Raw genomic sequence first — 14,244 nt, 5'->3', positions numbered from 1 at the left:
ACCGCCCCCTACTGGAGTGTGGAGCAGTAGGATAACAGGAAAACTACACTTAACAGGATAAAACAAAAGACAACATTATTTCTATTACTCCTGTCACTCTTTAGTAATTAATTTGAGGATGAATTTGTACTTTTCATGATGTCAGATTCTTCAGCGTAATATTGGGTTACTAGGACAAACACTTCAAAGGTTTTTCAAAATAAAAGCCGCTTGAGTGACATGCCTTGGGGGCTGTTCCTGGCATTATTTACCCCAAGACAATTCATATTTCTCCTCTGCTCCCCCATAACATCATCAAAAACTAACTCACATTTCCAGATCACTGAGTTGTGGAGCACACATAAGTCACATATTGTCATTATCAATGTATTTCGCAACCCTGGACATACTGCAAATCAACAAGTAAGTTGAGTAAGAGTAAGAGTTAAGCATATTGACATGACCATGACCAGTTCCCAACAACAATACTATCAAATATACACTGCACAAAATCATCCATACCAAGGGACACTTCATTTGTTTGCACAAGGTTTACATTGGTGCGCAATTAAATTTATTAAAATAACATCAATGAATCAATCCTGTTAAAACATTTGTGAAACAGCAAAGCAGAATGATAGATACAAGTTACATCTGCGATAATATAATGGTGTCATACTGACCCTTCTTTGATATTCTCTCCAGTATCTACAGCCTTATATATACATTTACAAAATAAATACATTTTTATATTAGAGTGTTTCTTTAGGGGGCAGTAAATTCCCATCTGAATAAAACTGGACTGTCCAAAACATTTAATAAGTACATTTATTAGCTATATTTCTGGCAGCTAGAAAATACCGATAGCAGCTAAAAAAAATATTGGCCTTAGTCCTGAGAGGGTTACATAATTTAACAGTCAAAATGTCTTTCTTTATAAAAACAATAAATGCAAAGTTTCCAACATTAAAAATGTTTGGTCTGTGACCCCTGTTACCAGGGGTTATATGAAAATCATAATCATAGCCCTGCTTACATCCAAATACGATAGAAACCCAAGACCACAGTGAGACAGGTGAACACTGAACCTAAAAGAGAAAAGATCAGAGGAGGTCAGTCACTGGCTTCAGATAGACTTTAATTTACTTCATTTGTATTCTGCCAACTGTTTAACAAATACTTTTCAACAGCTGATAATCAAATTTTCCCACAATTAAAGTTTAAACTAACTTAAAATTAGCATTTAAAAGTTTTAAGTGAATGATGTTTTAATTTTCACATTGCACCAGTTGTACCTACTATTGTTCCTTTGTGGCTACTGTGAGGGTTACACATCCTCTAAAATAAAGACTCTGAACAACTGACATTACAAAGTATATATTTATATATATATACACATATGTTTGAATTCTCAAAGCAATAAATTCTACATAACAACAACGCACGAGTGTGCATGTCCTACCTGCAAGGTATTTTATAGTATCCAGCTTATGAGACTCTAACATGGTTTTCAAACCAGCCACTTCAGTGTCTATCTTCATGTTGGTCTGAGTTAAATGACGATCATGCTCTGCAGTCTGTAAAAAAGGCAATTAGACAAAGGCATTAAAGATAAGCCTTATCAAAGACCTACCACATATTTATAACAGAGTGCAAAAGCTTCTATGGGCAGTGATCAGTGAGAGTCATTAGTAGAAATATAGTACTGGTGCCTTTTTTATGCTTCAATTTGTACTTTAATAAAGCAAAAATGAATGTAAGGAATAGTGTGCTGTGTTTTGCAGTATACTGTATAAGCATGTTCATCTAAAAGAACACAACTGTATCTACTGTATCACCATCTGTCCTGTGATTGTTGCTGCCATTTTATATTTAGTCATTAGATGCAGATTACCATGAACTAAATATTAGATGTGGTAAGATAGGAAACATGTGCTGTAGGTGTATTGCATCTATACAAACCATTTCCATAATGTTGTTTCGTGTTTCTAGAAGCTTCTTCTCATGCTCTGCTTTCTGAAAATGAAAAATAATGTTTTCTTTAGAAAATAAATACAAGGAAGAACGGTTTATGCAGTATACTCCAATAGCTTTCTAGTGACAGTAGAAAACCTTTCAGTATGTGTCTCCCTGTCCGACCTGTCTATAAAAACATCACTGATCTGCTTGGGAACAATTTGGGACTAGGATTCCCTCATTCCTCCTTCCCTAAAACATCATGTTTCAACAATTAAGTCATCTTTAATTTTAAGCAAATCTAAGTCAAGAAGAAAAAAAGACTACATTAAAAGTGCAGTCGACAGGTCTCCTAGCACTAATCTAATTTCCTCAAACACTTACCAATTCTTTTACCCGGCTTTTTTCCAAATTCAAGTCCAAAATATTGTCTGAGCGCACTTTATTCATGATATCCTGCAAAAGAGATACAGAAGTCACAACAAAACTCCCAGTTCATACAAAAACAAATGATTAAATTCTGCTATATCAATTTCACCAAGAAACTTGGACATAAACTGATTTGCATAAATCAGCATAACCACTTACAGCCAGTTGGACCTTGAGCTGCAACAACTGGGTCTTGAGTTTCTGTGAGAAATGTTAAAATATTTAAAATCTTCAGTCATATGAATCAAAAACAGAACAACATGGACGTGAATTCAGAGGCTACTGAGGTCACCTGATGTGCATAGATGCAACATTTGGGAAACAGCCTGTAGATAAACACACTAACCTCATTCTCTGCCAGTAAAGTCGAGAACTCGCTCTTCTCAAGGATGATCATGTCCTTCTTTACAGATGCTATTTGAGACATCACACGCTGCAACATGATCTCCTGCCAGAATCACACAATTATTACAAACGTTAAAAAGAAGAACTCATCTGGACACAAAAAAGGCGAAAGAAACAGAGAGTCTCACCTGCTGCACTTTGGTAACCATGTCACTATAGATGACCTCCATGTTAGAGTTTGTCATTCTCACCAGTATTTTAACCAACACCTCAGCTTGCTGAGTACTGAAGCCTGTTCATGGAAAACATTAATAACATTAATTCAATACAATCAACAGCTTCTTATTAACAAAGAAGTAAAGTAATATTTTGAAATGTTTCTGAAGTAACAAAAGAAGCCAAACCATTATCCTCAAAGAGTCGTACCACCGCATGTGTATCAAAAAACAGCCTCCCGCCCTCAGATCTGGGTCCACCTGGTTTCAGATCATACTGGAAGGCTTTCATGGAGGTACTCAGCCCTGAAATCAAAAAAAGATGGAAGTGATAATCCGAGAAATTAAACATTACCTGGAATTATACAGCTGCTATTTTCCCCTCCTTTCTTTTTTTGCAATATTGTATATTTTAATACTAATCATCCTTCTGTATTTATGTAACTTCTGTCTTCAGGTTTTTGTTAAGAGACAGAATTTAATGTAAATGGAACATTCTCTACATATGCTTATACAATAATATATTTGTGAAGTTACGCCTTATATATGCACACATTAACATAAAATGTTAATATCATGTATGTTGTATTAAGTGTAAACATTTTACAGTATCATGAGACATTTTCTCACATCCTTCTTACTGTTACAGATTTTACACTGTACTCAAATACTTCACTCTTTCAAACAGTACATATTGCATTGAGCTATGATCAGACATTTACTTAAAATGAGCAATTTCCTTTGATATTTTGGATATTCATAAACACTTATATATGAGTTGATTGCAGATACAGTAAGAGTCTCAGTCATGGACCTCAGGCATATTACAGGAATTAATTTACTCCTATGTTAGGCTATTCTATTGTTTCCAACATAAAGTCACTTCTTTTGCTGCTGCAATCCCAACATAATCAATATGACTTTGACTTGTCTTAGTAATGTTCCTGAACAATTCAAAGGAGAAAAACTGTCTGGGGAACTAATCACAATATCAAAATGATGTTCACTTCAACAATAACACCCATCCTATACAGATAGTTAACTTTAAGAAACATCCATATTCCAAATCACAACAATAAAACTGTGACATTCCTGGAAAAATAAGAGGCCATGCAGCATATTATGTAAATACATTGTGGGATGCGGGCAAAGGTTTCTTTTGCAAACATTTATCATCAGGGACTGGGTTTAGAAACAGTGAACTGGGACTGTAGAGGTTAGTAGTTAATGCAATCACTGCATACTGGTGCTTTTATTTTGATATCCGACAGGTGACAGTCTACATTTTATCCTAACTATAGACAGGAACTTAAAAGTATCGGTGAGGGATTTTAAAGGGCAGCTTTCAATGCACATACTAGGGCTATTATAGTTCATAAACGGGTTTAAAACAGAGTTATTTAACTTTAGTCATTAGTTAAGAGATCATAAGACGTTACCTCTGGCGGACATGTGTGTCACTGCAGGAGGATGAACGAGCTTCGGTCCATGAGGTCTTGTCTTGTTAAAAGGTGCAGGGCTGACACAGCGGACTGTCGGGGATGTGTCTGCTGTCAAACCCGGCGAGGTCAGTGGGGGAATGGTCGACGCAGAGCTGCTAACTTTGTCTTGGTGAAAAGAAAGGTCGTACCACTTTTCAGGGTGGTTCACACCAAACAGTTTAATTCGCGAGTGACACCGTTTAATAAGCGCCATTGTTCAAGCTACCAGACTGTACTTCCGTCTGTGGATATCCTGAGAATGCCTCTATTCTCTATGCATCGACACTTTCACCTACTCTTTACCGCCCCAACATCAAGAGCCAGAGACTGAAACCGGACACCTACAACTTCCGGTCGCACACTTCAAAATAAAGTTTATTGTACTGGGGTGGCAGCAGAAATCACACTGACTGGCTGGGAGATGTCAGATACTGTAAAACTCTTGCCACATTAAACAAATGGAAATATTTTTTGCTGGATAAGAGGTGTTGTAGTGATTATATTTTTCCTAATGCATTTAAAGCTGCAGTAGGTAACTTATAAAAATAGGAGATATAGGAAGACACATTGGGTTGGTGGCTGGAAGATAGCTGATTGTTGAGTCTCATTCCCAGTATTGGTATTTGACAACCTGGGAATGAGACTCGACTATCTTTCCTGGCTCTGATTGTTTTCATTCATTCAGCATTTTTGCAAATGCCATTAGGAGCACCAGGAGGAGCCAGAGGAACCTGATTATCTGTCTCATGTACTGCTGTCGGGATATAGTGAAAGTTTAGTTAAGTTAACGGAATTAAGTTATGCCTTGGTTTATTCTGCTATAATCACTGAACCACTCTTCAACACAAAATACAGTAACATTGCAAGTGTTCCTGTATTCACAAGTCAGAGAGACCAGCTCCTCTGGGTGCATTTAACCCTCTCGTTGACTGTTGACCATGGTAATACAGTATTTCACAAGCCATATAATCCTTACAGACTTTTTATTTTAGACTGTATTTAGCTGTTTGAAAGTTACACAACAGAGGAATGGGTACATTTGTACATTTCCTGTTTCTTTGCATACAAGGATTTAGTGCTTTAAGGTGCTGATAAATGAAAATGAGTGGGAAACAACACAGTGTCATATCAAAGTTGATACTTTTATGATGCATAATTATACATAGTAAGCTCTCTCTACAGCACAGATTGTATACACAAACACAACATTGAATGAAAAACAAGCTTCAGACATTGGAAGTGAATATTCTGCTTATTACAGTATATCGACTACAAAGCACCTATGTCTTCTCGATGGCAACAAGGAATAAAATGTGTCTGACATTTTTAAGATCAGAAATTGTTACTTTCACATTTCACAAACAAGTCAGGAGAATGTACTGTACGAAACAAAGGGAAAATACGAGCTCTATCTTTTTACGGTTGAGTAAGTTAAATCGACCACCTGTCCTATATTGTAATAATTATTCATTTCTTTTCAGTTCTAACTGTTTTTATTGTCACTTTGTTCAACAAAGATAGTTCAAAGTCTATGGCAGCTTTGGATTCACTGCCATAAATGGCAAACTGGTTTGCATCCAGATTTAATATTAGACAAAATGAAATGATGCACTAGCTGCTATTACGAAATGTAACCCTTTTGCAGTAGTTTTTTTTTTCTTTCTTAACAGTGTTACACATCATCATTGAGGCTTTACAGAAAAAAGTATGAGTGTATTAAGGACATACTCCTGCGAAAAGGGCAATAGAGAAAGAAAAAAAGCCTGCCACCAAAACAAGAGTAAACAGGAATAAGAACGCAAAGAATTGATTGCGCTGGCATAGAGGCTGCTGTCCAGGCTGCTCCTCATCAACAGAGAACACAGCCAGGGAGGCGCTGTCGGTGCTGCTGAGTGGGTCTGCATACTGTGGCCCATGGGGCTCCACCATCCAGCGCAACACGTTGACTTTCATCTCCATGTCATCGATCATGTGGTCAATTTGGCTGATCTCCTGCTCCAAGGTGCTGCGCTCCTGGCTCTCCAGGCCAGCGGGAAGGGTTGGGCTCTGTGCCTGGTCCAGATCTGGCAGACTGAGCGCCCGAGCTGCTACCTCACTGCCTCCTCCTGCATCCGCAACATACAAATTGGCACTTTAGTCTTGAAAAATGGAAAGGCAACACCATATATTGCAGACCCTACACTCAGACACAGTAATACATGCTCATAAAGGTTATAATGATTTAGAGAGGTGTTGATTCAGGCTACAGTCCGCGGTGCTGTTGAACTGTATTGCCTTGTACATTGAGGTGTACAGGTGCATCTCAATAAATTAGAATATCATGACAAAGTTCATTTAGTTCAGTAATTCAATTCAAAAAGTGGAACTCATATATTTATAGAGTCATCAAAAAACGACCTCAAAGGTTTCCCTGGGCCTTTAAATGGTCTTTCAATGCTCCAATGGTCTGGTTCAGTAGGCTACACAATCATGGGGAAGGACTGCTGTTTGACAGGTTGTCCAGAAGACAGTCATCGCCACCCTCCACAAGGAGGAAAGCCAAAAAGAGGTCATTGCTAAAGAAGCGGAATATCCAAGCATATTCATAGAAAGTTGGAGTGGGCAGAAAAAGGTATTGGTAGAAAAAGGTGCACAGGCAGCAGGATTACCGCAGCCTTGAGAGGAATTGGAAAGCAACACCCATTCCAAGAATTTTGGGGGGCATTCCAAGGGAGGGGACTGAGGCTGAGTCAGTGCATCAAGGAGGCCACCACCACACAGATGTATCCAGGACATGGGCTACAACTGTCGAAGCGTTCTTACCTGGGCTAAAGGAGAAAAAGGACTGGACTGTTGCTCAGTGATCCAAAGTCCCTTTTCAGATGAAAGTGTAGTTGCATTCATTTGGAATCAAGGGTCTTCCTCCAAAGTCTGGGGGGGGAAAAAGGAAGGGGGAAAAGGTTTTAAAAAGGTAGAGAATCCAAGTTGGCTTTTAGTCCAGTGTGAGTTTCCACAGTCAGTGATGATTTGGGGAGCCATGTCATCTGCTGGTGTTGGTCCACTGTGTTTTATCAAGTCCAAAGTCAACGCAGCCATCTACCAGGACATTTTAGAGCACTTCATGCTTCCTTTTGCTTGATAGCTTAATGGGAGATGGCTGATTTCATTTTTCCAGCAGGACTTGCACCCCACACTGCCAAAGGTACCAATACCTGGTTCAATGACCATGGTGTTACTGTGCTTGATTGGCCAGCAAACTCACCTGACCTGAACCCCATAGAGAATCTATGGGCTATTGTCAAGAGGAAGATGAGAGACACCAGACCCAACAATGCAGATGACCTGAAGGCCACTATCAAAGCAACCTGGACTTCCATAACACCTCAGCAGTGCCACAGGCTGATTGCCTCCATGCCACGCCGCATTGATGCAGTAATTCATGCAAAAGAAGCCCCGACCAAGTATTGAGGAGTGTGAAGAATGTGGCACGTAAATGTAAAAGCGCTTTGAGTGGTCGGAAGACTAGAAAGGCACTATACAAGTACAGGTACATTTACCAATTACCATATAATATATGAGTTTTAATTTTTGAATTGAATTATTAAATAAATTAACTTTTCCACAATATTCTAATTTAATAAGATGCACCTGTATCACTAGCCCCACAAACAAAAAGGTAGATAATCCCCCTTGTGTGTAACTGACAGCTATTTACAGCCACACAAAAAACAGTCATACCCCCTTTCCACCTAGTGCTAGTTCTGAGCTGGTGCTAGTGCCGTTTCGGGGTTGGTTAGAGCCACATCATTACGTCACTATGCATCCAATGTTAGCTCATGTTACCAAGGTTAGCTGGCCAGATATTACCCAAGCAAGCATAGTAACTTGTTTCTCACATCAATGTTACATACATTGAACTTAAAATAAATGTTTGTGAAAAATTAGTAGATATAAGTGTGTGTGTATATAAGTGTGTTTGTAAAGGGGAGACTTGTGGGAATCCATAGAACCCATTTTCTGGCAGTCAAGGGTCAATGGACCCCTTTAAAAATGGCCATTGCATTGCCTCACAAAATAATTTGGCTTATTTTGTTCAATGAAAGTAATTTTGCTAAAAAACTCTCAAAGTAAGGTAGGTAAGTTTTGTTTTGATATTGGAAAAAAACCTCAGGTATTGTAGCAGGTATTGTACCTGCATTTGGATCAAACAATACCCAGCCTTATTCTCAAGACAAAATGAACATTTGTCAGTAAATCTGACAGTTCTGGTACTTGTGAAAGTGTCTTAGTAAGGTGTCTTTCCAACTTGAGAGTCCAGAACAGCTTCAGTGCTCCTTTTCATAGATTCTCCAAGTGTGTGGAACAGGACTAGATGAATGAACAACATTCTTAAAAAACATATTGCCTCAATATGATGGTGGTGGACCTAAACTGTTACTTCACGACTACTTGGGTTGAAATCTGGTGACTCATGATTTACATGATTTTCAACTTCATTCAATGCATTCATGTCAGTTAATGTGGGTTGTAACACCAATGTAAAGGAACAGAATAGAACAGAATCTAAATTTCAGACCTCTCCTGTCCTGCGGTAAGATTGCTCTCTGTAGAGATAGATGAACATGCACTCTTTACAAACACTAAATAAGTTTGTTGCTTTGCTCTTGCTGAAACAAACAGATCACTACAGAAGACGGTCTCAGTTGTTATCTGTCTACCTTGGCATTGACTCCAGGCCTTGCTGGCTACCCTCCAAACTGGGCTTAATGAATTACAGCTGCAACAATCCCAAAAAATCCTGAAAGCCCCATGTGCATTCATTCATTGTCTTGATTACATGGCATCTAAACAACATATTACTTCATCTTGATGTATGATTTGCTCAGTTTGTTCAGCGGTTCATTTGGAAGAGAAGGGGTTGGGAGCCCCAATAGCTGAATGGGCATCTTTCTTCTGACTGATAAGACTGCTCAGCTGCAAGGAAACGACTGATCCTTCAATCAGGCAAAAAGGTACAGAGGCCGTATCGCTACGAAGCTGTTATAGAGCTGGAGTTAAAAGAATCAGTCACCCCACCGGTGATACATGAAGACCCAGAGAGAGAGGATTAGAAGAGAGAGCGATAAAAAAAAGAAAGAGCAGGGCTGTTGTCCAAAATCACTCCCTTTTTTCTATGTACAGTACACTACATTGTCTTCCATTTTATTTGAGAGTAGCGGTCACAGCTGTGCCAATAGTCTTCACTTTGTAGAACAGTCAAATCACACTGCTTCATATTCTGTTCATCTCATTCTTGGGCCTGACTTTATTCAATTTGTGAACTGAAAATGGTACATTCAATCAATGACTAATCATCATAATTAATCTGGAAAATATATGCTTCATTAGCGCTGTCCATGAATGAGTTTCCTCTCTAAAACGGCATGCACTCCAGCTGTTGCTTCATTATTTGCCTTTACCTCCTGGGTGACGGCAGACACGCCATTCATTCCTCAGACTAGCATCTCATTTTACTCTATATGCTGACAAAATAGCTTCAAAAACATGTTATGTATGCTACGTTGTGTTCTGTTCAATTTTTTTCTCTCAGTGTGGTCCAATTGCTGCAGCTCTAGAAATGCCCAGGATATCAGACATCTTTATATCATTGAGATGAAATGGGGCCAGTATATTAAAGGGCTGCTTCATACAAAGAACAATGTTGCTGTTTTTACCTGCAGTGTAATACTGGCACATTCATTTGGAACGGCAAACAAACACATGCATCACAGATGTCCAGTAATATTGTTTGGTTACTATAAATCGCAATAATTGCTAGAATGGAGCCATCATTAATGTTATTAGTTCAACATGTTCTTATCCTTCAACGACAAATTAAATAAAATGGTGTCTGGTGAGATTCATAATCTTATTTACTTATTATTGATTCCTGGCTTGAATCAATTAAATATCATGTTGATTATTTAAGGCAATGCAAAAACACAGCAATTAAGTGTGTAATATGATCAGTTTTGAATTGTATAATATGCACTAGATACACACTGAGCTCAGTAGCATTGCAGAAACTCTACAACCTCTTCAGGGCACATCAGGTAATGAAGAGTAGCAAACAAAGAAAGGATAAAAGACAGCAGTGAGACTTCTGTAGAAGAATAACTTGGCCAGGGTTTTAATTCATACAGAACCAATAAGGAGCCACTGAAAGCCATCTCAACACAGAAAACACATCCACAGACACCTACACACAGGCTCTACCTGTCCAGCTATTTCAGGAACTTCTATGTTTTAATCCAGCATTCAATGTTCCTTGAACTGTGTTTAAAAGAGACCACAGGAAACATTCAAATGGTCCATCTGTTTGAAAGAGCTTGACATCACATGTCACAGAAATCCTGATTTTCTTTTTCCTCCATTTTTAAATTTTATTTATTATTTTTTATCTGTGGTAATAGTGAGAGGATAAAATTAAGATTTAGTGTTTTGGGTTTAAATGTCAAGTAATTGTGAAATGTTGATTAAGAAGAATGAATACATTATGTGTGATAGTGATGGATGTATTGCAGCAAGCCTGCTATTGGCAAGGATTGAAGTAATATGGGCATGCCAACCCATTCTCACTCCCAACTCATTAAATATGACCGCTTGGTCAGTGGCCCTATGCTTCAAACTATGACGTTGTAGATATCCCTCCAGTGTCATTTCTGGAAGCGCAGGGCTCCGTAGTCAAGTTAGCAAGAATAAATATCAAGTTAGACTGTATAAGTGAAGCTTGCGTGGTTATTGTGTTAATGTTAATGTGAAGCGGTCACAGTTTGGTTAGATTTAGGCACAAAAACTACTTAAATAGTTAGGTTTGGGAAACGCTTCTGTCAGGTATGAAACGTAAGTGCATTACGTAAGTTTTTTAAATTTATGTACGTAACTTTAATGAAGTCAACACTGACTTTCAACGTTGAGCTCCAAATGTGAACTTTCTCGCTCTTTATACCACATCACACTGACTTTGACGGCGCATCATAACATGGTAAATGGTAAATGGACCTGTACCTATATAGTGCCTTTCTAGTCTTCCGACCACTCAAAGCGCTTTTACATTTTGTGCCACATTCGCCCTTTCTCAAACATTCACACCGCGATGGCAATGCCCATCGAACAGAAACTACCTCACTCATACACATTCACACACTGATTTTTATTATTTTTTATCTCCATCTTGTTTTATTTAACATTTTCTATTTAATTGTTTTAGTTTAATTTGTCCAGATTGTTAGTTGTTATACTTGTATATTTGTTGAACAGGCTGGGAAATGGCAGAAACCACTTGCACTTTTGCACTTTTATTTGGAGACAGTGACACTCAAGCCTGATGTTTATTCTTGATGCTGATAGTGCTTAGGGAGGACTTTTCTTTAAATGTCAAACTGTGTTTTCCTATTTGAGTGAGAGCATGGCTTCATGTTATTAGTTTTGAAGTACCTGCATGTGTGTGTATATATGTCTGTGTGTATGCCCTCAGGCAGCCACAGGAGACATTGCATAGTGAAAATGGCTTTTTTAGTTCATCTGTGTACAGAAATATCAAATATCTGTTGTGAACTCTGTGTGAAGGTTGTGAAAACCTGCCTTTGTCCATCGGTCCCTTCTCTGTTTTTCCCCCTCTTCTCAATAATAGCAGTGTCACAAGTAGAGCACACAGACCTCAGGGAGCACACAGCGTGTGTGTGCTTATGTCTGCGTTGGTACATACGTGTCATTTAGACTCCATTAACCTCAACCAGCTGGAAGTCATATGGGATTTGGGGAGTGTGTCCTAAAAACAGAACACAAAGAAAAGGCAGAGGAAGAATGGCCCATTTCCACCGTGATTTCTGGCCTATTACTTAAATTATTGCTGGGCTGCGCGTGGAGTTCTCTGTGTGTGTGTGTTGACCCTTGGGCATGGCATACTGACCCTCTATATGAGCTGCCATTGTCTGCAAAACCTTAAGTCCACTATGCAGTAGGAGGAAAAACAAGTCTTTCATGGTCCCTGTAGTCTTCTTCAATAGAAACCTGTATATAAAGCCTGTACTTGTATTCCTTCCTTAGAAACTGAAGGGATAAAGGGCTTGGTTAAGTATTATAATTTGCTGTAACTAAACACACTAGAAGTAAACAGCCATTGACGTCAGTAGCAGATTAACATCCTTTTACAATGCAGTAAACATTTTTCAGTTGAAAAGATGTTAAAAAATGGTCACTAGGACTGCACGAAATGGTAAAAGAAAATCATATTGCCATTAATTTGATACACATTGTGATTGCAATATAATTCATGATTAGTGGGAATGATCATTTTTGTATCACAATTATAATTTTTACAAAAAAAAACCTATTGAAATCATGATGCTGTGACATCACAATTTTACTTTTGGAGAACAAGATTTGTAGGCCAGGAAATCTCTGCAACGGTACAGTACTTCATTATAATCCTATTTTGTCACACATTTTACCTTTATCAAAACATATAGCGATTTCGATAATATGATTAATTGTGCAGCCCTAAAGGTGAAAACCCGAACCAAGTTGGTTCAGAAGTAAAAGTTTCATAGATTATTTGAAGACGTTGAGCGAAGATTCACATTTATATCATATTTCACCAGGATTTGAAATAGTGAAAGTTTTCATCCTCTCCAAAATCATAGCCTGTCGTCACTTTGGAGCCTAAAACCACATTTGAAACCACATCTGAATTTCCCATTATATATCCCAGTATAGATTTCAAAACACACCTTGTACAGGAGTCAAACCACAAGTTAAAAGGAGAAAAAGGACTGGACTGTTGCTCAGTGGTCCAAAGTCCTCTTTTCAGATGAAAGTGAAGTTTGCATTTCATTTGGAAATCAAGGTCCCAGAGTCTGGAGGAAGAGTCTTTGAAAGAAGAAGTGGAAAGAAGGGCAACCAGAAATCCCGTTGCTTTTAGTCCAGTTTTGAAGTTCCAACAGGTCAGTGATGATTTGGGAGCCATGTTCATCTTGCAGGTGTTTTGGCGTCCACGTTGTTATTTCCAAGTCAAAGTCAAACGGGGCAAAGCCATTTTCCCAGGGACATTTTAGAGACTCCATTGTTCTTTCTGCTGATTAAACTTTATGGAGATGGCTGATTTCATTTTCCAGGCAAGGAACCTTTAGCAAACCTTGCCCCAACACTGCCAAAAAAGTACCAATTGGTCAGGAACCCATTGTTAACGGCTTGAATTGGGCCAGCAAACTCATAGAGAATCTATGGGCTGTTGTCAAGAGGAAGATGAGAGATCCAACAATGCAGACCCAACAATGCAGACAAGCTGAAGGCCGCTATCAAAGCAACCTGGACTTCCATAACACCTCAGCAGTGCCACAGGCTGATTTACTTTGTACTTTGGAGATTGTGAAGGGTGTTTTTCACTATTTTCTGACTAAACATTTAATCAGTTAATTTGTTTCAGCCCTGCTTATTTGGGAAAATTTGGGAACATAAACATTTATTTATCTGTTGTACACATCCATAAGACAGTACAACTTTGATCCAAGAAGCCTGTCCACAAAAATTTGGCACATTTCAATCACTTTCAGTTTTACCTCTAAGTGAAGTGGCTTAGATCATTTGGCTGCAACAGAAAAATACTGTGCCTGAATTCAAACTGCCCTTTTTGTCAATACAATTCCTAATTATTGAATCAATATCCAGTAAGTGTATCCATATGCATCAGCAGCCATTCACTTATACATATTAATGGTGCGTAAAGCCATAAAAGACATGATCGGAAAACTTGGTTACAGCAGGAGCTAAGCGGTAAACTGGTGGAAAACTGTCACTCCTGAATCCAAAGTATAAACTGC

The 14,244-nt window shown here is 38.5% G+C and overlaps 2 protein-coding genes across 2 annotated transcripts in view; both read right to left on the bottom strand.

Annotated features, from left to right (window-relative positions):
* Nucleotides 1-503: 503 nt before the first annotated feature.
* Nucleotides 504-4,762, bottom strand: mcur1 (mitochondrial calcium uniporter regulator 1). The gene is made up of 9 exons (XM_035661761.1): nucleotides 4,364-4,762; nucleotides 3,114-3,230; nucleotides 2,898-3,001; nucleotides 2,711-2,812; nucleotides 2,524-2,565; nucleotides 2,320-2,391; nucleotides 1,942-1,995; nucleotides 1,442-1,556; nucleotides 504-1,067 (listed from the first exon to the last, which is right to left on the bottom strand). Exons 1-9 carry the CDS (start codon nucleotides 4,617-4,619, stop codon nucleotides 1,012-1,014), a joined length of 918 nt encoding a protein of 305 aa, XP_035517654.1. The 5' UTR covers nucleotides 4,620-4,762; the 3' UTR covers nucleotides 504-1,011.
* A 1,359-nt stretch (nucleotides 4,763-6,121) lies between these two features.
* Nucleotides 6,122-14,244, bottom strand: part of rgs9bp (regulator of G protein signaling 9 binding protein) — a 10,932-nt gene continuing 2,809 nt past the window's right edge. The window contains exon 3 of the mRNA XM_035656457.1: nucleotides 6,122-6,510. Coding sequence (XP_035512350.1) covers nucleotides 6,122-6,510 — 389 coding nt within the window. The remainder of the gene's footprint in view (nucleotides 6,511-14,244) is intronic.

This window comes from Morone saxatilis, unplaced genomic scaffold (genome assembly GCF_004916995.1).
Source record: "Morone saxatilis isolate NCDOM2014 unplaced genomic scaffold, NCSU_SB_2.0 Contig0, whole genome shotgun sequence".
Taxonomy (NCBI): Eukaryota; Metazoa; Chordata; class Actinopteri; family Moronidae; genus Morone; species Morone saxatilis.
The sequence above is the reverse complement of the archived record's forward strand: the minus strand, read 5'-3'. Positions and strand labels throughout refer to the sequence as shown.

What these genes read in the sequence shown, in the direction of transcription:
- mcur1 (XM_035661761.1), bottom strand. Translation starts at nt 4,619, where the DNA reads ATGGCGCTTATTAAACGGTGTCACTCGCGAATTAAACTGTTTGGTGTG. An exon ending in AAAGCCGGGTAAAAGAATTG is followed by an intron (nt 1,996 to 2,319) that starts GTAAGTGTTTGA and finishes TTTCATTTTCAG; the next exon opens with AAAGCAGAGCATGAGAAGAA. An exon ending in TACTATAAAATACCTTGCAG is followed by an intron (nt 1,068 to 1,441) that starts GTAGGACATGCA and finishes TTTCTCTTTTAG; the next exon opens with GTTCAGTGTTCACCTGTCTC.